We start from the raw sequence: 27,197 nt of genomic DNA, 5'->3' as shown, positions 1-27,197 counted from the left end.
AGTATGTTTCCTGCTCTTTATAGCTAAAGAGTTCAGCAACAGCATGTAAGAAGTTTTCCAGGAAAAGATAGGAAGTAATACAAATGACAGTTCACAGGGGCAGAAAGATAATAATGAAATACGGGCAACAGAAAAAAAGCCCAATCTGAGCAAATAAAAAAGGAAGTCTAAAAATGAGGAGGTAAGTCTACCTTTTTTCCTCATTAGCAAAAATCCTCATAAAATAGGAGCGTTTTTAGTTTGTATTATCTTAAAACAAAGTCTTTGAATTTGGTCACATCTAATTTTAAACCATACCAGCACTTATGGTTTTTCAGAGTATGAAACAATGCAGAGTGCTGACCAAAACCAAGGTCCCCAAATAAAAAACATGGCTTTCACAAAATCACTTTATTCAAACAAAACAAAAATTAACAATTATTACTACTCTATCAGTGTGCCCACCAATGCCAGAAAGCAAAAAACGCAAAGGTAATCCAGAAAAGCATCCCTTTTGCTCTTCATCCTTCCTTTCATCCCACAACTCTGACCAAGTGAAATACCCTGTGAGTTTCACTTATTTTTCAAGAAAGGTGTATCCGTGTTTTCACGTATCAAAATCTCCCTACATGAAACCTTCAAAACTAAAAAGCAGAAGAGCACTGTTTTTTGGAAGCACTCCACAAACAGCATTTATCATTTTACAGTAGCAATTCAGAAAGATTCTGTAATTTCTCACTGACAACACAACGAAAGACAAAATAGAAAGTTATTATACTTTTATCAGAATACTCATCTGACAAGGCAGATCAGGAATGGTAAGAATAATTAACAAAAATGTTTCCTATAATTTGCTATCAGTAAAAACCCACACTCAATGTAAATGGTCTTCTATAAAGAAATGCAAGTAAGAACACTGAGTTGCAGAAACAAATTTTGAAAGTACGTGAATCTATCAAATTCTTTGACTTCTCCTCAGGAGATTTGAATCATGTGAAGTACCCATGAGATGTTATTTTATGACAGAGCACTTTGGAGGTTAAATTGTAAGGTTAGTAAATGTACAGAGAAATTCTAAAAAAATAATTTAACCAAAAATCCCATAGGATTTTAAAATCTTGGAATTCTATTTCTAGTATTTCTAGTTCAAAGAATAAAACAGTTCTATAAATGTTTTTTGCTGCTTAAACATACCTCATGTGATTGGCACCACCACTATGAAGCAGTTCCCTGATAACTGCTTGATCACATACTAGTGCAGAATGCTGCACTAAATTTAAGCTTTCTGTTCATACATTCTTATGTTTAAATGGAAGGGAAGGAACTGAAAATATTATCAGTGCAACTTAAAGCTTTCTGGTGCTTTTGTTCAACATAATTACTATCATTATAATTACCATTTTCTTCTGAAGAAAAAGCCAGTTTAAAAAAAAAACAAAACCCCCAAATCCAGCTCCCTGCCAGTATTATATTTTTTACTCTTTCCTCACACTAATGACGACTCACTGATTTTGTCTATTATTATTCAATGAGCTAAACAACAACAGAAGAAAAAAACTGGTACAAGCTTTTTTATAGTTTTGAAAACTTAATTGCACCAAAATGCCAAAAAAGAAGTGTGAAACAATTGAGAGGTCAAACACAAGGAACATGACTTGGATGTTGCTTGGTCAAATAGCGACAGGTTCATTTAAGAAAAATTCTGCATAAAAATCCTGCAATCTATGCAACAGTGTTCTGAAATACAGTATCAAAACTTTCCTGCCAAAGTTCCACATTTCTAAATTCACAATTCTAAATCTGTGCAACACAAATCACAGCAGAAGAGAGTTGTGTGAACATGTGAGAGCAAAAGTGTGCAGACACCAATGTCAGTGAAAAGGAGAGCAGGAGGCGCAGAGCGGATTCCCCTGCAGCCCATGCTGAAGACCATGGTGATGCAGGCTGTCCCCCTCAGCCATGGAGGATACCACTGCAGCACATATCTACCTGCAGCCCAGGGAGGACCCCATGCTGAAGGCAGGTGGAGGCCCAAAGAAAGGTGTGACCTGTGGGAAGTCCATGCTGAAGCAGGTTTGCTGGCAGGACTTGTGACCCTGCAGAGGAGCCAGGCCAGAGCAGTATATTCCTGAAGGACTACACCCATGGAAGGTACCCATGCTGGAGCAGTTTGTGAAAACTACCTCCTGTGAGAAAGACTCACGCTGGAAAAGTTCATGGAGAACTGTCTCTTGTGGAAAGGACTTCATGCTAGGGAAGGGGCAGAGTGTGAGGAAGAAGGAGCAGCAGAAACACGTGATGAACTGACCGCAACCCCTGTTCCCCATCCTCCTGCACTGGTTAGAGGGAGAGGCAGAGAAATGTGTGAAGTTGAGCTCTGAGAGAAGGGGGGAGAGGCGTGAAGGTGTTTTTAAAGTTTTAGTTTTATTTCTCATTATCCTGCTCTGATTTGAATGGTAATAAATTGAACTAATTTCCCCAAGTAGAGTCTGTTTTGCCTGTGACAGTGATCCCCCTGACCTTATCTTGACCCGTAAGCTTTTTGTTATATGTTCTCTCTCCTACCCAGTTGACATGGGGGAGTGGTAGAGTGGCTTTGGTGGGCACCTGGCATTCTGCCAGGGTCAACCCACCACATTACTGCAAACAGTTCCGGCATGATGCACTATAAACTATTTCCTTAGTAACTGTGACAGAATATTTCCATATGTACACGTTTGCTTCTAAATAAAGACCAGCAGTGGTTTCAGCCACCAGGAAACTTATAATGCAGGTTTTTGCTCAGCTGCAGGGGGAAAGAAGATATAAGGGTAACTTACAGCCTTTTCTCTTTCATGATGTCAAAAGATGCTGCCATGTTCATTAGCGTTGGTAAGCAGTGCAGGTGATGGCTGTGAGAATGAGGAAGAATTGTGTTTGCCTAAACAACAACAGAAGACCAGTTAGAATAACTTGCTACATTTTCAGCCATCTCTTTAGGATCAAGATTTGAAGAAACTACTTTTCACAAATGCATAAAAAAAAATAATTACCTTTTGCATAACATCAAAGCAATAATTACACATGTTGAATATCTGATCTAACTAATAATTCTGAAATACAACTGAAACTAATTTAAGACAATTTCAGAGCCTTCTAATCTGTACTGTTTGCATTGGTGTTTAAGTGGTAACACGCAAAACCATGCAAAGCATCAGATACCCTTATGTCATGTGTATAAAAGTACTATCAAAATCTAAAATCAGAAATACCATTAAAGTTGATGACTTCTATTAAAACCTCTCTGCATAAAAAATTCTGATTAATTAACAGATTTCTAAGTTACTAGATATCTAATTGCTTTTATTTTGGGAAACAGGTAGTTCTAAGTATTTTGGGGAACTAAATAATAATGAAGGTAAAGAAATTAAAACTAAGAAAACAACTCAAGAAGTGCAAATATTTGTTCAGTGTTTTGAAAAACTGTCATCTCTTGACTAATGATTTATGTCTTCAGAAAACAAAAGAACAGCTGTGCTTTACAGCACACAAACATCAGTGATAGTCACTCCCATTTAAAAGAATTCTGGAAACCAGAAAAATAGTATACATTATTACAAATTCCTCTTTTTAGACTAAATTGTTAACTGAATACTCTTTAGTAATATTTTTTAAAATAATTGGAATTTCTTGAGACTGAAGAACAGATTTGTTGTGTGTTTATAAATCACTGTAGTAGTAAGCAGTCCTACATCTGAAGATTTTGATCATTTTTTGGAGCATTAAGCACCACTGAAATGAGTCAATTGTCTGAAGATGCAGACTAAGTCTGGCAACTCATATTTAAATTTCTGTAATACAAAGTTGTATTTCACTATATTACGATCTCGTATAGTTTATGTGGAAAAAGATTAGAAAAACACAAGAGAACTGATCAAAGAGTGCACTGCTGCATATGCTATTCTTATCAAGAGGATATGAAAACTAAGAGAACTGTTTTGCAAGAAAGGTAAATTGTAAATTGTATTACTTTACATATAAATAACAGCTCCTTAGAGGGTTAAAAGGTAGCATTGGACTGTATATGAAAACAGTATCACCATCTCTATACCAAAATAATTTAGGTTAAGAGAGAACCTACTGTAAAATATAATATAATATAAATATAATATAATGTAAAATATATGTTAGGTGGAGGGAAGTGAAGAAAGCAAGATCCCTTCAGCTTCTCTGTAGCAGGGGCTACCCACAGCAGTGCTGAGATAGCACTCCACCAAGCTGGAGCTGCTTGAGTAAGTAGTATCAAGTGCCCCAGCCACATCAAGCTGAACACTAAAAAGTTTCACCTGCTTAGCCTGTGAGGCAGAAAGCTAAACACACTGCCAGAGGGCTACCATCATTCTAAGAAAAGAAAAAAAATCAGCAACAGTCCTTTTCCCAAACACACCGATGAGTGAGTTTGAAGGACTCCAGCTAAAAATACAACTAGCTACTGAGGCAGTGAAGTGTATTGGTGAGAGTCTGAGAGCTGAGGATTATCCTTGGAGACAAACCCCTAGCACCTTCAGTACTTTCCAACAGTTTTTGTGTTGATTCACACTTTTTCATATATGAAGTGCCAAAAGACGTAATGTAAGTTAACCCACCATTCTGATGAAGAGTAGATGTTCCAAGTTTGCAACACAAATTCAATGGTGTAATAGGAAATAACTATTCAAAACTAGTTGCTAATATTACGCATTCTCAGCAAAAGGTTTTACTTACCATGTGCAAAAGTTCTCCTAAAAGGATAGTCGCTCTAACAGACACATGGTCATCACTACTTGTGATCACTTCAACCAGACCCTTCAAAAAGTTAAGAAGTTATTACAACATTTAATGTGTAACATCTTATTTTAATGTTTATAGGAAAAAAGTAGCAAGCATCTATTCAAACTTAAAGCTAATAATTACCTCTAGAAGTCCATTGGTAATAAAAGCTGAAAGCACTAAAGCCAGATAATTATCCATGAGATCAGGCCTAAGGACAAAAAAAGTAAAGCAACAGTTTAAAAAATCCATTTCTTATTGTGTGTTTCTGCAAGAAAAAAACCAAATATTTTGTCAACACCACCAGAGAAAAAACCCAAGGTTTAGACAGAGTTCATTAAATGCTCACCTTGACCTGGCTCGATGGGGTAATACAGTCTTAGCTTCAGCAGCTACAAAGCCGTCAGAAAGTCTCCAGCAGTCCTGAAACCTGCTTGGATCTAAAACAAGAAAATACGGACGATGGTAATTACAACATTGGATTTCATAGTGTTATTTTAATGGCTGTCAGTAGGTACACAGCAGTTCTTGCCAAGAAATGTCATTTCAGGTTTTGTATTCTAGAAAATTATAGAAAACAAGACATCCAATCCACATTCCTGAATAAAGCAAGGCTAACTTCTAAACTAGGAGAAATGTTGTATTTGTGTCAGCCAAAACAGTAGCATTTCCAATTCATAAACACTTTGAACTTACAAAACAAAAAAATATCGTAACACCTAAAATTTTAAAATGTACATCCATATGTCACAAAATAGCAAGTCTGCAACAAAGAATAATTTATTTACTTAGAGACACAGAATAAGGATTAAGTTTTCATAATCAACTGTATGACAAAACATTTATAACCAAAAGTCAGAAAAGACAATTGCTGGAACATTTAAGGCTGAAACTTGCTCCTTTGGGGCTCAGCCTTTTGCACTGTGAGACAAAGCAGAAGATACTCTTGGGTTTACAAAGGAATGATTCTAAAGATAAAAGGCTAACTCTACTAAACACATTAAAAAGCATACACTTGCTCTAGGAAAAGTAAAAGTCTGCTAAAGTGCAGTGGAGATAGCTAGCAGACACACAATAAACAGAAAAGACTATTTAATAACTTTTCTGTAACATTCACTAACACTTCTAATTGTTTCTAACATTACTAATCCTTTAACACTTCAAAGAAATCCAATTTGTAGTAATGTGTTTACACAGTTTTTTGTGCAAATGTTCCCTTATGCTCCACTGCTGACCTTTGATCAAACTTACAAATTTAACAGTTGATAAAGAATTTTAAGGAAGACTTTAGAGCACACAATTAATTCAGTGATACAGTTAATACCCTTAATTTACAATATAGGGAAGACAGTGAAGGGTTCAAATTTGCAGAAGAGCGTAACAGAGAGAACTCTTATGAACTGGTTCTAAATACTTACCTACACTGAGAAGTGCCTCAATAAATTCTTCTGCAATAACAGGGAGAGGAAGGCGAAATATATCATAGAGAACTTCAAGCAGACCTCGCTACCAAAAAAACCAAACACACATAACAGGAATTTTATAGATCTACAAAAATTATTCTTTTGTTCACTATTAATGTTGAAGTTGGGATTACTACAGAATGCTAAAATTGGTGTATTTGTTTCAGTGTATCTTTTTTTGATAACATGTTTATTTTCATTAACCGAAATAATCTGTAGAAGGGGCTTGTTTATTTTAGAACTGTGCCCTATTGTCACTGTGAATTCTACAGAAGCTCAGGCTACTTGGATTACAGATTTTCAGAACAGCGCTGCCACCATCAAATTCTTGATTTAAATAAAAATGTTTCTTCCCAATTACCTATTATCTCAGATTCAAACTCTGATTATTATGCTTTAAACTCTTAAGTGCAGTTACTGTGAACTTGCTTTGCCTTGTGACTACAGAAAAATTAATTTATGTACTTTTCTCTCCTCCATGTCCCCCTCTCAGACATACAGGGTATGCTTCCATTCTCACAGGAACCTCATAATGGAATCATAGACTTGAACGAACTTGAGGGTCAAATAAATTTGAGGGCAGTGGTCTCATAGTTGGAGTCTCCGTTTAAACCACTAAATTGTTACAATGTCAAGAATATGCTAACTAAAACACCCAGTATTATTCCTACATCAGTATGAAATATTTAGCACCTACCCGTATTTCCATATTTGGTATACAGAGTACCCCAATAAGAGACTGAATCCCAGAATTTCCAGGTTTACATAGGCTGATAATACCTAGAAAACATTAAATACATAATAATATCCCCTCACCAACAAAAAAAAAAGCACCAGACACATTGTAAGTTTTATTTCCAGTTTGAGTACAAGCACAGATGACAAAGATTACTAATCATAAACATTTTCACCATTACAATGTCATCTCCTTTCCAAGCAGTGTTATTTAACAAAACTTTCTAATCACAATACTTTGTTTCCTTGTTAAAAGCTATAGCTACTTTCGCCCTTTCTACTGTAAAGAGTACTTTCAAATTATCTGCAAAAAGAACATTTACATGAAAGAAATGGCAGAAAGACAAAAATAAAAGCAACGAATATATAAATTCATTAAAAGCAATAAAAGCAATGAATCCTAAACCTGAAAGATCTGCATCACCTCAGCAGAACTACAAGAAGTTTCTCCATCAAAAGCCGTATCTTAATGTAACCACTTCAGTTTCTTTTAATCTTAGAGGCAAATTCTAAGCAGCACGTTTAAACATACTTGGAATACCATTATCTGTGCACCATTTTAAGCCATCTTTTCCCAAAAGACTAGTGCTCATCTCCAGGAGTTTCAACACAGTTGATCTAATTTGCATAAAATCTCAAAGCTCCTCTTATAATTTGGTCATTTTATACTGTATTATTACTCAATTAGTTTGATATTTCAATATGAACGAGGAAAACTTTCAAATTGTTTCTAAATGATACAGAATACCACCTAAAGTTTACACAGATTTTCAGCCTCAATTTATTTTAATTTTCCTTAAAAATGTGTCTGCAAAGACTGTAACCTTGCTCATTTCCCTGATCATTTTCTTCATACTTCACAGAGTAAATTCAAACTTACAGAAACATGCTATCCAGAAAAAAACCTAGTTTCTCCAAAGGCAACTTTAAATGAACAAAAAGAATCCAAGTTTGCACATTTGTCTTACATTGTAAAACCAAACTGGTACTTTTTAAAAATTACTAAAAGATGAAAAATATCACCCACTTATCTGTGTATTTTCACTACTACAAAATAACTTTAATGACATGTGCTTTTTACGAACTTGAAAGTCCCCAATTCCAAAACTTCCATGTCACGAAAACTTAAAAAGAGACACACGTGTGGCCACAGACACACTGAGGGCTTTTACATATGTTCTACAGTGCATCTCAAAGGTCTTTTCTAAGAGCTTGTAGGAGTCATACCCAAATTGCAACACAGGAATAGATTTGGGTGCATGCAGTCATTGCTGCATGCCCTAGTTTTATCTCTAAGGACATCACACATGAGGATAAAGCACATAGTAACCATCGGCTTTAAAGAATAACCCAGTCTGCAAAATTAGGAGAACAGAACAGCAGAGCATAGCAGGTAGTACACACAGGCAAAAAAACCCCACCCAAAAACCCAAAACAAAACCAAAGAACATCCTCAAGCCTGGTTCAACTAGATGTCCTTTGGAAGACTGACAGTGTAAGGACATTTTTGTACCAAAAGCATTTACAATGCTAAGTCCCCAACTTAACAAATAATATAAAAAAGGATGAATGTGTAACAGTGAAAGTGCCACAGCAAGTAACGTATTTCAAGACAACTGTTTCTTCAGTCACTTGACCTGTCAGGCATATCTCATTAGTTCTAAGTGTCTGAGTAAGGGATGGTGCAGCAACACTCTTGTCAGGAACTGCTTTCTGAAAGTTTCAAAGTTGTTCATAAATTTCCCAAGCTTCCTCCCCAAACAAGAGAGAATACATATGAGAAACTTTTGAAGGATATCTGGATATCAAGTTAAGCTTAGTGATTGTTTTCTGAACACTAAAAAATAAAGCAAATAGTTTTACAATGAAAAAAGCTTTCTATACAGTCTGAACTTTTCCTAAGTACAGCCTATAAAAATCCTGCTCAAAATATTGGTAATGGTCATACCAACTGATCCGAGTTTATTTGCAAGACACTGTCTCAACTAAAAGGATAAGCAGTCCCTGAAGCAGTGTCTTCATGTTAGACATTCTAACACTGCAGAAAAAAGATTTAGAAAAATGCAGAAACCTGCTTTTCTGGTTTAGAAATGCATTCTACATGAAAAATCCCAAATGGCAATTTGTCTTCAGCTATGGCACCTGGTAAATGCAGGTGCTAATGAAACTAATCTGATCTATCTCTCCACATAAAGATTTGTTATTTAAAGCGGCAGAACCATCTCAAAGGCAAAGTCTTATGGTATGATGTTATTCTCAACATCCTCTCACCCATCAAATGTCAAGTACCACCACTAAGGTACAACTTACAAGGTATTCGATACAGAGCAGGGGGGGTAGTTGTATCCCGTCAGTAATCAAAGAAAACTATGTATGCATCCTCCAATTTTACAGTATCAAACCCCATCTTAGTAGCATTATAGGAAGGTATTGATAGAAGTGAGACATGTCAAATGAGACAGATTCAGTGTTTAAACAAACCACTCATACTAGAAAGTAAAATTCCCTTTCCAATCACCCAGCTTCAAACAAACAAACAAAAAACCACTTACCTGCCCATGATCGAAATGCAGCCACTATTCCCATTTTACTAGCTAGGAATCGTGCTTCTCTGTCCTCCCTATCATTAAAACAACAGTGTCACAATACAGTTAATTACTATAAAACATAGCAAGTAAAAAGTTCACTGAGATCTTAGATGGGGACAAAGTCCAGAGTAAGAGAAGTCTTCTATATATGCATATATGTGTGCATATGTATTTAGGCAATGTGTATATACACACAAAGATCGGAATTTTTAAGTATTGCTACTTTTCCTTTTTCAGGGGAGTTTCCATGGCAGGAGGATAACATCACAAAGTAAACATCTATCTGTGATCAGATGAATCACTCCGCATCTCCACTGACAGCGAGTCTACAGCAGGAACCTAAAGATTTGGACCTTATTCAGTTACCCAGACCTAAGCATCTAATGCCTTTCGAAAATTAAAAAAGAACTGAATAACTGAAGTTGGAAGAAATCTCAGGAGGTCTCTGGTCCAAACTCCTGCACAAAGTTGTCAGGTATCAAACCAGACCAAGTTACACTAAAGGCTTCATCCAGTTGAGCCTTAGAAACTCTCAAAGACAGTGGCTGCAAGACCTGTCTGGACAGCCTGTTCCAACACTTTACTAGCCTCACAGAAAATCCCTGCCCTGGCCCTTCCATCGAGTTGGTACCTCTCACTTCAATTTTTGTATGTTCCTTCTTGTCCTCCCACCTTTCACCACCAGGCAGGGCCCTGGCTACATCTTCTTGATAGCTTCATGGGTATTAGAAAGGCTGCTATTTGAAGCAGGGTGCCCCCCAAATTTCTCCTCTCCAGGCTAAACAAGCCCTTTTAAATCTTAAATGCTTAACAGTATCGCAGAAAGTCGCATCCTAACCTACTATATCCAACTTCAAGTAGTTTAGTATTAGGGCATTGCTTTTATTTTCACTGTGGAAAGAAAACCAGCTTAATTCCAATACCATGAACACAACTGGTAGCACAAGTAGCAGCACTAACACTTACTTGAGTTGTCCTTCTGCTGTGTCTGGATTATGCCTGTAGTGAAAATCTGTGTAAGGAGCTAAAATTCGCTAAACAAAAGAAAGACATGCATTACTTTCACATAAGAATACAGTTAAATGGGTCTTGCTCTTTCCTCAGTCCCACATTATTCCTACTTTATATTTGATTATGCTCTTAGCCTAAAATGTTATATTTTAAACGTTTTGCACTATCACAGAGGGTGAAATCTTGAGACGAAAATTAAACATACAATATTTAATTTCTATTATTTAGCAAGTAAAACTGAACTCACCTCTAATTCTACATCTGCTCGCACATACTGTCGGGTCTTTGGATGATTAATGAGGTGCAAAACTGTAGTTATCAGAGCCTCATTTATTCGGCTTAGCTGACAATCAATCACATTTTTCAAGATGGTACTTAAACCACCCCGAAGAGCCACCACCTCCGGATTCTGAAGTGCTAAATAAAGCAAAAACACGTCACTTTGGCCAGTAATAGGGAAGAAAACATTTCATGGCTTCCAATACAACAAACTTGTCTCTAGTACATAAAATCTTTTTCTCCTTGGACACTGCTGAAGTGTAAGTAAGGCTTTTAATGGAACTGACTGACATTTGCAACGAACTGGGATTTTGGATTAACTTATCATGAACAAAGATACTGGTCAGTCAGTTGCCATTATGCAGCAATTTCCCAACTTACTTCCAACCAAGTCTTCATAGAATAGTTTCTGTATTTCCCTACAAAAAAGTTTTGTGCTTCACTGGATTGACATGGATAAAATATTTATACTAGAATATAAAAGAGTAACAGCACAGTACTTCTTTACAACAGAAGTTTGTATCTTGAAAACATTACTGAAGTTACTTGTCATTGATTGATTTTGAAAAAAAGAGCTTTAAAAATCAATACCCACATGTAAGTACAGGGAGTTAGTACAAACCACTGTCCAGATAGCCTGTACAGGGACACATAATATTGCCTTCCAGAAGCTAGCTAACCACAGTACGTGCTGTAAAAATTTTTAAAGTAAGATCTTTTGTAGTTCTCTGAATCCTTGTACATTGGTCAGCATCTCATGTATGGAATTTTCCCTACTTCCAATCCCTTAGTGTTAGAAACTTCAACTGCAGTAGGGAAATGTTTTTAAGGCAAATGAAAAATCGGCAAGTCTTCAAGGAAAGAACACCATCTGAAATCTTCAGGTACTTCACTTAACAGATTTAGATTTTAAGTTAAAGTTATATTGTTTTATATACCAAACTAATGACTGAAATCCATGAAACCGACATTAATAATGAGCAACATGCTAAAGTTCTTAACTGAATGCCCTTAATTGCTTCAATAAAATCTATTTAATACAAACCCACAGATGAGTCATATTAGAAAACTGATGATAACCAAATTAAAATTTTTCTTAATTAGCTTTTAGTTATCTTACCTAGTTCACAGATAATGGCTATACATGCTCGAACCATTCTGTCTCTTTCTTGAAGGCCATCGTTTCCAACTGCTATCAAAGAATTAGTAATAGAACTGGGGAACAATGAAGCATTCACAGTGATCATCTGCCAAAAGTGAAAGAAAAGATGCTCTGGTTTCTTCATAGTATTTCTCTAAATATACTCACAGATTCACCAGCATTCTGCTTCCTAGATACAACCAGGCAGACCACTTAATCTATTACTTGGTTGTACATGGCAAGTCCTCAAAACTGTTGCTTTTGTTCTTGAAATTCTGTTTTTCAATTTACTTTGCCACTCTCTTCCTGATTGTTTTTTAGTTTAGTATCATTTTGTCATAAGAGGAGAAGGTTAAAAAGAGGACTCTTGCGGAGAACTATGCCTGCCTTTTTTGTACTTTTTTCCAAGAATTTATCAACCAAAAAATGCTATGCAATGACACAGCAGATTACAAAATCTACTAGAAGATTAATTCATATGGCAGTAGATTCTTCAATAACTATTCAACTGTTTTAATTAGCCAACACTAAAATCCCCTGTTTTGTAGAGGGATCCTTAGTTTGCTGCAGACTACAAAAGATAGAATGGTCAACAGAAGCTGCTATAGTATTTGGAAGACAACTGTCAGTAACACCCCAATATCCTCTGGCATAGTACCTGATCTGCCTAGAACTGTGGTGTAATTTAACTTCACCCTAAGTTACGTAGCTATGGCACAAACACAAACACACACCCTTTAAACACCGTAAACTGAAAAGCAAAGATGAACACAAGACCTGCATCCATTAATTAAGTCACTCTTCAACTAAGAAAAATTTTGCAATAAATTTGAGACAGAATAGAGGACCAGATTTTAACAGCCAATGCTCATTTACACTACTGAAGAGGTCCTGCACCATGGAAGTCCTCAGCTGCTACTTTAGGAAAATCAGTTCACCAGATTAAGGAGCAAGACCCTGCACACACTTGAAAGGCAAAAAACACCATTCCAAAACAATTAACCTGTAACACCACTCCTCACCCTTCCCCAAACAAGGTTTTGACTGAGTAGTTATTTGTTCAGATTTTTTCATAGTTTCAGAAAAATATATATCCTCTATACTACAGAACATGAACATCACTAAACAGATGTATTACTAAGGAGGTAGTAGGGGGTTTTGCCTGACTGCTTAAAAAGTGAACAACTGAATGAGTTACAGTCCACTCAACCACTTCACATTTTTTCTACTAATAAATAAAAGCAAGAGGTAAACAAAAAAAAACACACCCCACTAACCATCAAACACCTAAAAACTTGCAGCTGGTTTTCCATGGTTTTGGTTAATACCCTTTCTGTTTCCAGCAACAGCAGGCTTACCTTCATTATTTCTCAAAAATAATTTTCTCAAAAACTTTACAGCTCCATTAGATGTCTTATAGGTATTGTACAACAAAGAGGATTGTTTTACCTTTGCAGAGGATGTTAAAACAAGAAGAGATCAACCATTATAACAAATATATTGGAACACTTTAACAAGTTTTATTTTTAAGACATGTTTTTGAGAAACTTCTTGTCATACATGATGCTGTCACCCACAAAACAGGAAGATTTAAGATAGGACTCTAAAGAAAAAAAGTTTCCCCCCCCCCCCCCCAGTCTTTCACTTTTACAGTGGCATGAAGTAACAATAATTAGAAATAGAACGGGTGTTGGGGCTCTTGCTGTATTGAATGATTATACTGAACTCTGAAGCAAGTGGAAAAATACTGAAGAAATAAGACGAGGTTACGGCCAGAACAGTGGGATGAAGAAAAAGGAGCAAATTGCAGATGTTTGCTCAAAACCAAGGCCAACGGGACGTGATAAGAGGAGCTGGGAAACCGCAGAAAGGAGCCTACATGCCAGAACAAGCAGAAACAGAAATCTTCCCAGTAAACAATTGTTAACCAATCATATTATTATACGCTTGTAAAATAGCCAATCACATTATTGCACGCTTATAGAATGCCTTATAAAAGTCTACCTGGTTTGTACAATAAACGGATCAGATCTTGAACTCTGTGAGTATTTGAATCTGACTCCCACTCGCCCGAAATGCCCGCAGCAAACGGGTGTACCAATCCACTCTACAAAAGTAACTTTTTTTTTTCCTACTGATACTGACGTACTTAGTGAGGACACAAGCAGTCTGTTAAGACTGTTCTGCTTCATTGTTTTCTTTGATTTTAAGACATGAGTAGGAAAGATTTCTTTCTTTTAATATTTAATTCCATGTATATTAGCAGAATAAATACAAACTTTTGCATTTGCTTTCATTCTGCTCTAGGTATTGAAAGGCAATTCGAAAGACCAAAGACAGGTGATGTAAAGCTACTTACAAGAAGCTACGATGAAATAAGTAACAGAGATTATGAATTAGATCTTTTAAAGATCCCAAGAGGAAGACAGGTGGTTCATACTGTACCTAACCCTGACTTCTGTTTTGAAAATAACACATCCTGCCTATTAAAATTAATGAAGTCTTACCAACTTCCACTAGATGCAAAAACACATTCTGAAACAACTTTATACCATTTTTTTCAGGGCTGAAGACACTACTAAATTGCAAAGCTCTTACTAGGAAATGTAGAGGTAATTACAGTCAAAAGAGTAAGCACTCAAAGCCTTAAAAAAACCCCAGAAACGAAGTTTTAGGAGTTTAAAGTTGTTTTCTTTTCTTTTCCTCCCCTTCTTTAACATACATGTTTTAAAAATAATTTTAGCATTCAGTGCCTTTTATAAATTCATAAAACATGATAAACATTTTACATTTTGTTCTTCTATTCCATGAAAAATGAAAAGGAACAGAAAAATGTTTTAATTTTAACATTTTGTATCTATGCTATTCTTACACAGGCATTTTTGCTGTCAAAGATGAGGCTGAAGAATTGCATCCAGACTTTGAAACCGAAAACAACTGTTCAGTGATGCTGGTGGAACCCACTTCAGCTCTTTCACGGCTCACAGGAAATTGCTTCCTGCACAGATGAATTAACTCTGTTTTATTTGCCCCTTATTCTCTTCTTCTAGACCTAATCTTTAGGAATAGCAAACCACTGTTTGAGATACTGAGGGAGATGGGAGAGATGAGAAAAGGGTTAGAGCAGAATAATAAAAAGTGTGAAAATACAGAATGTGCCATTCAGGACGTGTCCCAGCATTCCCTGTGAGTGAGAGCTTCTCAATTACTGACTGCTCTACGCCAATGCTTAACTGCTGTAGCCCTGACCTGACATGAAGAAGGTGTCATTTTACTGGTAGGCAGGTCGGGTGGATTTTTACTTGTCTGATTGTCTTTTAAGACAATGATGCTCTAGTTAGCAAAAGATGTAAGGAAGTATTTTTCATCAACATGGCTCTCAGCACTGAAGAGCCATTAGCACCCCTGTGTACGTCCCATGTGGTACTGGTTTTGGCTGGGATACGGTTAATCTTCTTCACAGAAGCTGGTGTGGGGCTGTGTTTTGGATTTGTGCTGGAAACAGCGCTGGTAACGCGGGGCTGTCTGCATTACAGCTGCGCAGCGCTCACCCCGAGCCAAGGCCTGTTCTGCCTCTCACCCCACCCCACCAGCGAGGGGCTGGGGGGGCACAGGGGGTTGGGAGGGGGCACAGCCCGGACAGCTGCCCCCAGCTGACCACGGGGGTATTCCAGACCGCACGATGTCAGGGTCAGCATATAAAGCTGGGGGGAGAACAAAGGGAGGGAGGGACATTTGGAGTGGTGGCGTTTGTCTTCCCAGGTCACCGTTGGGCATGACGGAGCCCAGCTTTCCTGGAGATGGCTGAACACCGGCCTGCCCGTGGGAAGAAGTGAATGAATTCCTTGTTTTGCTTTGCTTGTGCGCACTGCTTTTACGTTACTTATTGAACTGTCTTTATTTCAGCCCATGAGTTTTCTCATTTTTACCCTTCCGATTCTCTCCCCCATCCCACCGGGGCAAGGGGGAATGAGAGAGCAGCTGCATAGGGCTTGGTTGCTAGCTCGGATTAAATGACGACACATGCACAGCATCCTTGTACAATGATGGAGAAAAAGCTCTGGTGGTCAGCTATATGATTCCAGTATCATTTTTGCAAATCAGAATAATCTATTTATCGTTTGCTTCCTCTTGCCTCTTTCAAGCAAGACAGAAGTCTTTGCTCAACTAGAAAATGCTCCAAAAAGCCCAGGAATAATGAGGACAAGTTTCTGACCCAAATAAAGCCAATTATAAATGTGTTTCCATTCCATCTTCCAATTTTTGTTCTGGCTCTACATTGAAGCTCTTTTTTTAAAGCAGATTAGCTAAGAACTTGACTTCCTCAAGGATCCATTCCTTTATGATTGTGGATTTTGTTTGTTTGGGTTTACGGGTGGTGGTAGTGTTTAAGCTTTGAAACTCTTTTTGGCACAATTGTTAATCAAGCATGTTGTCTCCTCTGTAAGACAGAAACCAAGTGAGCTAATGTAAGAAAACAAACTGCATATCAAACTTACATATTTTCAACCTAAATATATAAAAAATACATAAACACACAAAACAGATTAAACACACACAGTGCTCCTGGGGAATCATTCTTCCAACTACTTCAAGTCTTTGGTAGTTTTTGCTAAGACACTCAGTAAAAAGGGAGTAATATAAGCATGATAAAGAACAATAAAGTCCAGTACAAAGGCAGAACCATGTTGCCTGAAAAAAATACCTTCAGTAGCTGTATATGCCAATTTCTCTAGGATGAACTTGAAAAATGAGCTTCAAACATCTCAAATCCATGGCTACACAGGACAGTAACCACCACAAACTAACTATGTCTTATTGAGTATCTGAGAAAATAATTACAGACAGCATCAACATCTAAAGATAAAGCAGTACTAGAAGCATTCCTTCAAGTGATTATTGCAGTGACAGCCATTTGCCTCATTTCTCAAATGGCAGAAAATCTCCCATTCTTGATTCACAGATGCTTAACAGCACTATACAATAAAGTTAATCATTAGATGAAACTTAGTAATATGGGCTTTATACCCTTGTGTTCATTTGATAAATTTTTCCCAAATCTTGTCCATTGTGATCTCTATTAAAGACAATTAGCAGAATTTCTCTAGACCATTCAAGATTCTCAGTGCTAAGAGATTAAACTCAAAAAAAGTGTCAGCACTACCCTTCCTTCTCTCTTTTGAATTATTAGCTACAATTTCTTCTTACGTGAGAAAGTAAGGTAACGTATTACAGCCTGTGAAAAAAAAATGCTGATGGAAAAAGACAGAAATCAGCACAACTGACTGGCATAGCTTGTAAGACCATCTATAGTTAGATTTTACCTTTCTGACTAATCGAAGTGCTTGGGTTCTTTCTACTTCATTACTCTGCTGTATGTCAATGCACCTAAAATAAGTTAAAAGAACATATTTTGTTTATAACAACATTAACTTTCACCTTAACTGTTAACAGCTTGTGTTAATATTTATGCAATTGAATAAACAGAAGAAAGAGTGTTATGACTCTCTAAAAACTCTGCCTTTCAGCAAGCATACTCATTATGATTGGTCACTTAGCTTCACTTGTTTTTTTTTTTAATTACAGTGAAGATAACTAAATCACTAGAATGTTCTCAAATGTACAATAACAAGGTATAATGGCTTCAACAAGTATTTTCTGAGCTAGCTGCAATTGTCATTTCAAATGAGACTAGAAGTATTTGTAATATATCACATCATGTTTTGCATGTGTTCTCAGATCAGAAAAGTCCTTTTGCTCCAATAAAATTGAACAGCACACTAAAACTGTGTATATTTATAAACAGAAACACACATGCTTACAGCAGTATACTAAATCCAACAAGTTTTTAACAAAGGAAGCACTATAAATGCTAATATTTACATCCACTCATCATGCTGATCTTATTATTTCATTGTTAGTTTGCCCTTTGTCACTGGTTACACTTAGGCTACAAATTCTTGGGCATGAACTGATTTTTAGCCCTGACTCTGTACTAAAGACTCCAAAGCACTACGATAATAACAAGAATCAGAACAACTCCCATAAACCAACTTACGAAAATGACTTATGTTTCAACCTTCTAACAGCACCACAGATTTCTGTATTTTTCAGTTATAAATTAATTTAGATTATTCATAGTATATCATATATTAGGACAACATTTTATTTAGATTAGCTGATGTAATGTATTATCCTTCTAATTTTAAAGGAAATTATTCATATTGAAGAAAAATGGCTTTTATAAAACTACGTATCAAGAATGTAAGAGGATATGAAAACACGTATTCTCATCTTGCTTAACCATGAGAAAGCAAGTAAAAGTGAAAAAGATTTACAATTGTATAATTTACAACAAGAAGGAAGAGAAAAATTACCTGGCTATCAAGTAATCCACTTTCAACTTTAGCACCTTCTGGAGAATACTGGAGTCTCGAATGAGATAGCGGAGGGCTCGCAATCCTGCTGCTCGCACCTCTTTTGCTTCATTGAGTAAAGCTAACCGCAGGCTACAATGAAGAAGAAAAGGGGGATAAACAGCTATTTAGCAGCAGGAAGACTTTGCCATCTGACATGCAGCTACTAAACACTCCTTTAAAATAAAAAAAAACCCTGATTTTTATAAAGAAATGTTTTGCCTAGATTTTCTGTCTTCAGGATGCTCACCTGTACAGCCTAGAAGGCAAACCTTCACCCTGCCAGCAGATGTAGACAATTCATTAACCTGAAAGCCACAAATCAATTTTCTGCACTAAAAGAAATGCTTGCACATTCATGAAGTGATACACAACCAAGACCTGTATGTGACTTACTTGATAGAACAGCTAAGCACAATATTAGCCCAATAAAATTTAACAGGTAGATAGCATTTCCTCCTCTGCTAGACTGCCAACCCATAACTGTAAGCCCTCAAAAACTTATCTTGACATCTAACAGATGATTTTTACCCGAATTATACGCACCACTTACTACAAATGTTATAGCACCGTGTTATGTTTACATGAAATATGACTGAGTCATAACTAAAGCAGCCCTGCACAGCACAGACTTCATTTTAACATATAACCAAAACATACTTGTCTTTCCACACATTTTGGAAGCATTTTGCTTGCACCAAGGTGAGCTTTCCTAAACGGAACTGTCATCATAATATAATTTCCCAAGTTCACTATCTAGGTAAAAAGAAATGAGATACTGAGGGCCTCCAGAGGTGGAGTCTGAAAGTGTGAAGTGACACGCCGTCCTTTTCAAGGTCCTTCAAAGATCTGCCCTTTTTACCCGACTACACAGTGGGGCCAAAAAAAATCCAGCCTTCCATTGATGTATTTTAGTAGGATTCTTTCAGCAAACACTTAAGAATATAAATACTTCAGTCAGTGAGATTGAATTTCCACCTATACAAATGGCACATTTTTGTTTGGGTTTTTGTTTGTTTGTTTGTTGTTTTTTGGGGGGTTTTGTTTGTTTGTTTTTCTTATTCCAGGATCATCATGCATGGTAACCAGCTACTCTAAGGCCAAAAACCTTCTGAATCTTTCTGGACATTAAGTGGCCTGTGTAAAAGTCACTGTAACAGGAACCTAATTCCACATGATATACAGACAAAGCAGAAAGGCTGCAACACTACATGCAAATAAAGATGGAGCGACTATTAATTTCAGTACCGAGTAGGGAATTAACTTCAGGCAGACCATCTCTGCTATAATATCAAACATGATTCAAACACTCATCACCTAATGACTGCCACTAATTGCCTTTATTAATTTACTTTAAGCTGAGCTAGAAGCAAAAAAACAGATTCTCAATACTGTAAGGTCACAAAAAATTATTCCCGTAATTAAAAAAAAAAAAAAAAAAAGTACTACAGGAGAGATTTATTTCTGAAGTCATTCAAGAAAAGCCATCAACTTTTCCATTGTACTGAGTAGATAACAGGTATTCCTCAGATCACAAATCGTGCTTTGTTTCTAATTCTGCATCTTTCCAGAGATGGAAGTCTGACGGATGAGCACTAAGACTCTGTTCTATTCAATGGCATTTTTCTATTTGAACTTTTACCTTAGAGTTTACAATTCATTTAGATATACCAATTCAACAGACTTAAGCAGTTTCTTCTTAGGGCAGAAGTTACCTATTACTCATGCAAATGGTGTTTTTGCTATCCATGACATTTCTTATTAGGACAGCCAAATCCTGAATCTATATTATTTACTTATTTTCCCCTTCAAGTAAAGAATGTTACTTTTATATCTGAGAGGAAAATTTTTGCTGAAAGGCAGACCAAAACAATCTTTAGACTAATAGTTTCTCAAAAGCAGTAATAGCTACTAAAGCTTGCTCTACAACTCAAAAGAGGAAGATATTGTTAATATGTAGACAGAAGTTAATTAAAAAATTAGCAACAGTGAAACCACTACAAAGGACAACACTCATGAGATTCGACATCCAAAAGCAGAACGTACCAGAAACGGATGTGTCACTACACATTTCATTGCATTCTCATTACTTAAAGATATAGCTAGCCAGAAAGATACAGACATAATATAAAGGTCACAAAAATCTATAAAGGTTGGATGAAAACAATGATATATATAAGCATACAACACTGAACAAAAATCTATTAAAAACAAAAAAACCCAAACCACTCACTAGTCAATGACTGACCTGCAAAAACCTGAAAGAAACCTGACCTTATAAAGACAATGAAGATATGCTACAGCAGGTAGAAAAAAATACATAGCAAAATGTATGTGCATGTGTCTACATGTTCTGATTTATCAGCCATACCACAAGGAGACAACTCAAAAAAATAAATTGGACCCCCTGGCTAACCCAAAAGGAAAAGGAGACGGGATGAAGCCAGTAACAGACAAACAGAAGCATGACAGAAACAAACATTCTCTTCATATTAAGTCATTGCTTTAGACATCTGCATGAAGATTCCTATCATAAAGACTTTTATTATAAAAAACATGTTAGACTAACAAGTGAAAAACAGCAAAAGAAATGGAGGAAATTATCAGTAAGTACCATCAGCAGCCCACCAAGCTTCACATCTAAGTGGAAAGAACATTAACATGAACTAGTGTACATATCTGCTAGCACTGTAAGAGAAACAGTAGGGGCCAAGATGGAGAAAAGGTGATAAAGAGGTCTATAAAAAAAAGGATTCCAAAGGGCATCCAGAGGACTGTTCATGAACTTAAAACAAAATCACCTTAAAATATAACTGTACATCCAGTAGATTGTACACAAACTTTATTCCACTAATCCTTTGAAAGACTTAAAAGGAAAAATAAAAAGCCATAAGGTGTTGCTCAAGACTGTATTAAGGGATATAAAAAGATCTGAGAGTAATGAAAAGTAGTTTCACAAATCAAAATCTGAAAAGATTAATTTAAAGAGCAGAGGTGAATAGAAAATTTTTTTCCAGGTTCACAACCTACTTTTGTAGGTAGTATTCAGTATACATTTCTTGAATTGGAGAAAGCAAGTGGGACAGAAATGCAGAGGGCAGCATTTCTGTTCATATTAATAAGAACAGGATGGGGTTATGAGAAACTTCAAGAGAACAAGATGATGAATAAAACTCAAGATTGTTGGATGTGAACGCACATCAAGACAACAACTGTGTTAAAAACCCATACTACATGATTACAAAATAGCCATCAGAAAATTATTTAGATATGCACACTCTGCATGCATCTGGCCAAAAAGACATTATGTTTCTGCAAGAGAAAGTAAGTACAATACTACCTGCCCCAGTATTTTAAGCATCCTTGTGTACTGGTTTGGACTGGGGCAGAGTTAATCTTCTTCACAGAAGCTGGTGTGGGGCTGTGTTTTGGATTTGTGCTGGAAACAGCGCTGGTAACGCGGGGCTGTCTGCATTACAGCTGCGCAGCGCTCACCCCGAGCCAAGGCCTGTTCTGCCTCTCACCCCACCCCACCAGCGAGGGGCTGGGGGGGCACAGGGGGTTGGGAGGGGGCACAGCCCGGACAGCTGCCCCCAGCTGACCACGGGGGTATTCCAGACCATACGATGTCAGGGTCAGCATATAAAGCTGGGGGGAGAACAAAGGGAGGGAGGGACATTTGGAGTGGTGGCGTTTGTCTTCCCAGGTCACCGTTGGGCATGACGGAGCCCAGCTTTCCTGGAGATGGCTGAACAGCGGCCTGCCCGTGGGAAGAAGTGAATGAATTCCTTGTTTTGCTTTGCTTGTGCGCACTGCTTTTACGTTACTTATTGAACTGTCTTTATTTCAGCCCATGAGTTTTCTCATTTTTACCCTTCTGATTCTCTCCCCCATCCCACCGGGGCAAGGGGGAATGAGAGAGCAGCTGCGTGGGGCTCAGTTACCAGCTGCAGTTAAACAACACTGCAGAAAAGAAAGTAACTTCTGAAGACAGCATCAGACTAATAAACAATAAGAATGATAAAGTCTGGAAGAACAAAGGATGGAGTAAGAAAGCATACTCACTACCTATTACAGAATCATTCTCACACCTTTTCCTGTAGCATCTTATGCACCCACTAGAGAAAGACAACCACGGTTTTCACAAATCTCTGTTTAATCCAGCCAGGTAATAGTGAATATTCTGGATTTTGCTTTTATGGCCAAAGTCTCCTGGCATGTTACTAAAAGACCTCAAAAGTTTGAGGCCTACCGACACTCTCTTTTTTTCATGGCTCAAGGCTTCCTCTCACCTGTCAATGGTACAGTATGGGAAGACCTACCTACACCGGGAATGACAACAAAACGTGTCATCATTATCCCCATCTACTGGGGGGACATAATCAGACACCTGAACTAATAAAATTCCATAAAGAGAACAAGTTCTAAAATAAAGATCTCTACCTGGAAAATAATTGCAATTCTTGTAGGCTGTAACTCTTTAGTTTAGGTAAATATTCTATCAAGGAAATCTACAATTATCCTTGAAATCATTGATTCCTTTTGAGTTTAACTCAAAGTAAGCCATTCATACTTCACAAACATGGAAAACTCAAAAGTATTTCTTGCATCTAAATAACTTTTCATGCTTTCAAAGAAAAACAAGTTTGTTTTGCAGAATGAAAAGGTTTCCCCACAGAAATCTAAAATAACATTGGGAACATCAGCACAGCAAGTTACAGAACTTGAATGTTATTTCCAAAGGTACTTAGCCTACCTGAAGGTCATTTCCAAAATCAAAATTCCGTTACTTGCAACAGCTGTATAGCAAAATAATCTGCAAACATAATCCTACCACTCCATAGAGAAAAACTTGGAAGTTTGCCTGAAAAGTCTCTATTTCATGAAAACAATCAATTAATATTTCTGTAGAACTACCAATCAGCACAATTATGATTGTTAAAATTTGAGTGTTTGAGTGGTATTAAGTTTGAAAATTATCACTTTAGCAGAATAACCTACATCTATGCATAAAAAATTTGCTTCTCATATACATACACAGAGGAACCACTGAACTGACCAAAGTAACAATGCTAACGAAGCTTATTTTCCTGCCCTAAGTCTTCTCATTTTTTTTGACAAGTAATTTTTGGCATTTTTCTAAGCAGGGGGCTAATTCTCTTCATGCACCTGCTTAGAACAACAGTTTATCTCTTCCTTATTAATATCCATAATTGTGTTTGGATTAGCAGATGTTTCTGCAAACTTCTTCCTGTAAAACCAAACACTGGCATTTGCATAACCTTCAAAGATTTGTATTTAAAAATATTTGGTAATGAACTCTGAAATTTGAAGTTGTACTTTTAAGTAACATGTAGTCCTATCATAAAGCACTGTAATAGATTACATAAATAAGATCAGAAGATGATAACCTACTGACGTTTACAGCAAAACATGTTTTCACAAAAATATGCTAACATTTTAAAAAATTTTCAGTACTAGTAAGGAAAATCAGTTCTATTTAAGAAAACGACTTACAGTATTTCCACAAGATATTACACAAGTTTTTCCAACACTTTAAGTAAGAATTACCAGCTTCTTCTAAGCTTGCTTTCCTTAAGTCAGCTAACTAAATTGAAAGAACAGAAAATCATATTAAATAATAGATCTTAGTTGTTTCTGCCATCAGTGCTAAGCTTCAGGACAAATTTACATATGTCTGTGTAAAAACAGATACATTCTAAAAATAAGTATGTAGTTACCCCTGACTGTCAGAAACTGTGACAAAATACAGGAAAATTCCACTTGATTGATTGAAAAAAGAGTGTTTTAGTAGCAGGGAAAGCAATACTACAAAGACAATCATACACATCAAACCAACGTAAAATGTTTATCTTCAAATCCTGATTCAAATCAGCAGTATGCTCACATTCTGTAGGTGCATGTTTTTACTAAAAGTGCTTTCTGCGAGTACAGTTATTCAGAGGTATTTTTACATCTATGAAGAATATAATAAAGAAACCCACATGTTTAACTTCGAAGTTTTTTCCCCTCTCTTTGTTCAAAAGCTAGTAATATATTTCTGATTTTACTCAAATATGTGTAAGGTACATATTTGTATTATGAAATTTCAAACACAGTAAAAATACAAAATACTAGCTTAAAAGTACAAATAAAGTTTATTTAATTATACCTAGAATAATTAAAGTACCCTAGTATTGCTCTAGTGCTCCTTACCACTTACCATATTATGATGCTGTCATATGTAAAACCTAGCTTTTCTTCAGCATGGCCAGCATTACACAGAAGCTGAAAGCAAAAGAATGTATTCATTAATTACAACTCTTCAAAAATAACTATGTAAAATGTAGCTTTCTGGCAATGCTTTTTAAGAAACCTGAGAAATTTCATATATGGCAAGGGGAAGCATATAATCTTCAGACTACCCTGAGAATTTCTGATGTCAGTATTCTGTTTATATACCACATACACACAGATCTATGGTTTCTTATATGAGAGAAAAGCTTGTACAATCGTGTAAACTGCCAGCTGGTCAGATTTTCAACTCCAGATTGCTACTTGGGCAGTTGGTAAAAAACCCTGAGGTCAAAGCACATCTGCATTCAAAAAGAGGGCTCTGGTGACAGCTTTGAAGCACAGATTGACACTGATGGTCCACTGTCATGTTTTGCAACAGCACAGGCCTACAAAAAAAATAAAAATCAAAAGGTATTGCCAATGGTAAGTATCCTGTAACTGACATTTGGCCTGGCCCGCCATTGTTCCCACAGAACTTGTACCTCTGAAACAATCAGTGCAAAGGTTGAATTTATGCACACAAGAAGACACCTATAACATTGTGAAACCTGAACACTTCAACCATATCCATCCATTTTGAACACAAGACTCAAGATTTACAAGTGCACTTTTTACATGCAAAACCAATCTCAAAAGCAGCAATCTGGTGTGTACCAATGCTTTAGCCTCTTGATGAAAGGGAAAGTGTCTCCTCCATAAAAGCTGACTCTGTTCTCCTTTTGCAAGAGTGACAAAGACATTCCTGGCAATCTCATTTACTACCCCTAGCTAAAATTATAAAATACTTTATTATCACATCCAAATCCCAAAGCATTTTTCCAAGCACTTCACTCAGGTGACTGAGTGCAATAGCTTTGCACTTTGTCCTCTCATGTGTTCAGTTCTGAACCGACACAGTTATTTTCTCCTCAGTGAGGAATTCAGTAAGTGTTTGTGCTAACTAGTAAATACCCTCACTCTGAAAGTATTAATATATCTCAAAACCCATGCCACATTCTTTACATGTATTTACTGCTAGCAATAAGAAGTTTATAATAAACTAAACAATTAAATTAAAGCTACTGTGAGTTGAAATAATTAATATGTTCCATGCTCCTGTTCTACTGTTCAACTCCACCTGAAATAAGAGCATATTGCACAGAAACTCTGCTTTTAAGTGAAGTCATTCTATTAGCATGACGATTTAAATTCAAGCAATATGTAGGTTTATGCTCAACAGGTACCAAGTCTTCCAAGGATCACTCAACATTTTAAAAAAAATAAGTGATAGTGAAATAGAAAGGATACAGAAATAAGCGTAATGATAATGCTGAAATCCAAAGTTGTTCATGACAGAGATTATCAGATCGTCCTGAATCAGCTTCACATTTGGGCTCAAATAAGCTAACTGAAATAATCTGGATTTTGCGTTTTTCTTAACAGTGGCTATAACCAAAGATTATTATAAAACCTATGGGAAGTTATTATATAACCTCCCCCCCCCCTTTGAAATTTAAGTGATAATAAAACTAGACAATTGGTGCATTAACTGCTTATGACAATATGTCACTTCCTAGCATCAATCTATTTTTATGCCATGTTGTTGAACTGCCTAAGGCCACCACTGCTGCTTTAGCATTTCTATTGACATTTTATGAACTGTAAAAATTGGCTGGCAGAGTGTAAGCAAAACTGTGTGAGAAGATAGTGAGTAAAACCAGTGCATTGTTCAGTTTCAGACAAGTACATCAATATTGCTTAGCCCAATCATTTACACATCTAAATCTTTCCCCATCATTCCACCCCAGACATAAATGAGAAATCCTAGTTTAACATACCAGATTATCTTTGACAGTCTTTTTTCCTACTTTAAACAACCCATAGAATTAGTTTAGATGTAGGAAAAAAATTATATTTGAGAAAGCTGCTATTGTGTCCACTAGTGCATTTCTGAAGCAAGCCTGCTACCATTGCACTTACTATTGGTTTGCATCTTCAGCAGTCCCAAGATGAAACCAAAGCAGATGACATTTTTCAGGAATTCACCTAGCTTGCTACAATTGCTACAGAGTACTCAGTTCACTGGATGAGTTCTAGTCTAGTTGTCAGTAACGACTCTTAGCCAATATAGCTACATATAGCGCAGTTACTAGCTCCTCAATGCCAATTGTTTTCCTCTATACATGTGCTCCCACTGCATATACATACCCTCACTGATGTAGAAAGAAACTTGACCTTATCTTATACAGTCAGGTAACATCACGATAGTTACAACTTTCATCAAATTTAATTGCTGTGTGGATACAAATTTCTGAATGTGATGGTAATTACTAGAGTGTTTGATGCTGTCTGTGTATACACATGAAATTTCTCACAGAAAATAAAGAGATAAAATCGGCTAAAAAACCTAAGAAGACTAGCTACTTTAGCTATTAGTTTATTCTCATTCCAGTGGGCTGCTGTCACTTACGTACTAGCTTTCCTTCCAATTTACACACAGTAGTGTGCTTACAGGATTTCC

General features: G+C 36.6%; 1 protein-coding gene across 3 annotated transcripts in view; it reads right to left on the bottom strand.

Moving 5' to 3' along the window:
- The window catches only part of RICTOR (RPTOR independent companion of MTOR complex 2), a 91,013-nt gene that overhangs the window by 39,729 nt on the left and 24,087 nt on the right, over nucleotides 1-27,197 (bottom strand). For 2 of the 3 annotated variants that reach the window (XM_056323722.1, XM_056323724.1), the window contains 13 exons: nucleotides 24,624-24,688; nucleotides 18,362-18,493; nucleotides 17,309-17,372; nucleotides 11,964-12,090; nucleotides 10,812-10,981; nucleotides 10,520-10,587; nucleotides 9,518-9,585; nucleotides 6,928-7,010; nucleotides 6,186-6,273; nucleotides 5,117-5,207; nucleotides 4,912-4,978; nucleotides 4,723-4,803; nucleotides 2,799-2,899 (listed from right to left, as the gene is read on the bottom strand). In XM_056323722.1, coding sequence (XP_056179697.1) covers nucleotides 2,799-2,899; nucleotides 4,723-4,803; nucleotides 4,912-4,978; nucleotides 5,117-5,207; nucleotides 6,186-6,273; nucleotides 6,928-7,010; nucleotides 9,518-9,585; nucleotides 10,520-10,587; nucleotides 10,812-10,981; nucleotides 11,964-12,090; nucleotides 17,309-17,372; nucleotides 18,362-18,493; nucleotides 24,624-24,688 — 1,205 coding nt within the window. The remainder of the gene's footprint in view (nucleotides 1-2,798; nucleotides 2,900-4,722; nucleotides 4,804-4,911; nucleotides 4,979-5,116; nucleotides 5,208-6,185; nucleotides 6,274-6,927; nucleotides 7,011-9,517; nucleotides 9,586-10,519; nucleotides 10,588-10,811; nucleotides 10,982-11,963; nucleotides 12,091-17,308; nucleotides 17,373-18,361; nucleotides 18,494-24,623; nucleotides 24,689-27,197) is intronic. The other variant, XM_056323723.1, reaches the window with a different exon arrangement.

This window comes from Falco biarmicus, chromosome Z (genome assembly GCF_023638135.1).
Source record: "Falco biarmicus isolate bFalBia1 chromosome Z, bFalBia1.pri, whole genome shotgun sequence".
Taxonomy (NCBI): Eukaryota; Metazoa; Chordata; class Aves; order Falconiformes; family Falconidae; genus Falco; species Falco biarmicus.
The sequence above is the reverse complement of the archived record's forward strand: the minus strand, read 5'-3'. Positions and strand labels throughout refer to the sequence as shown.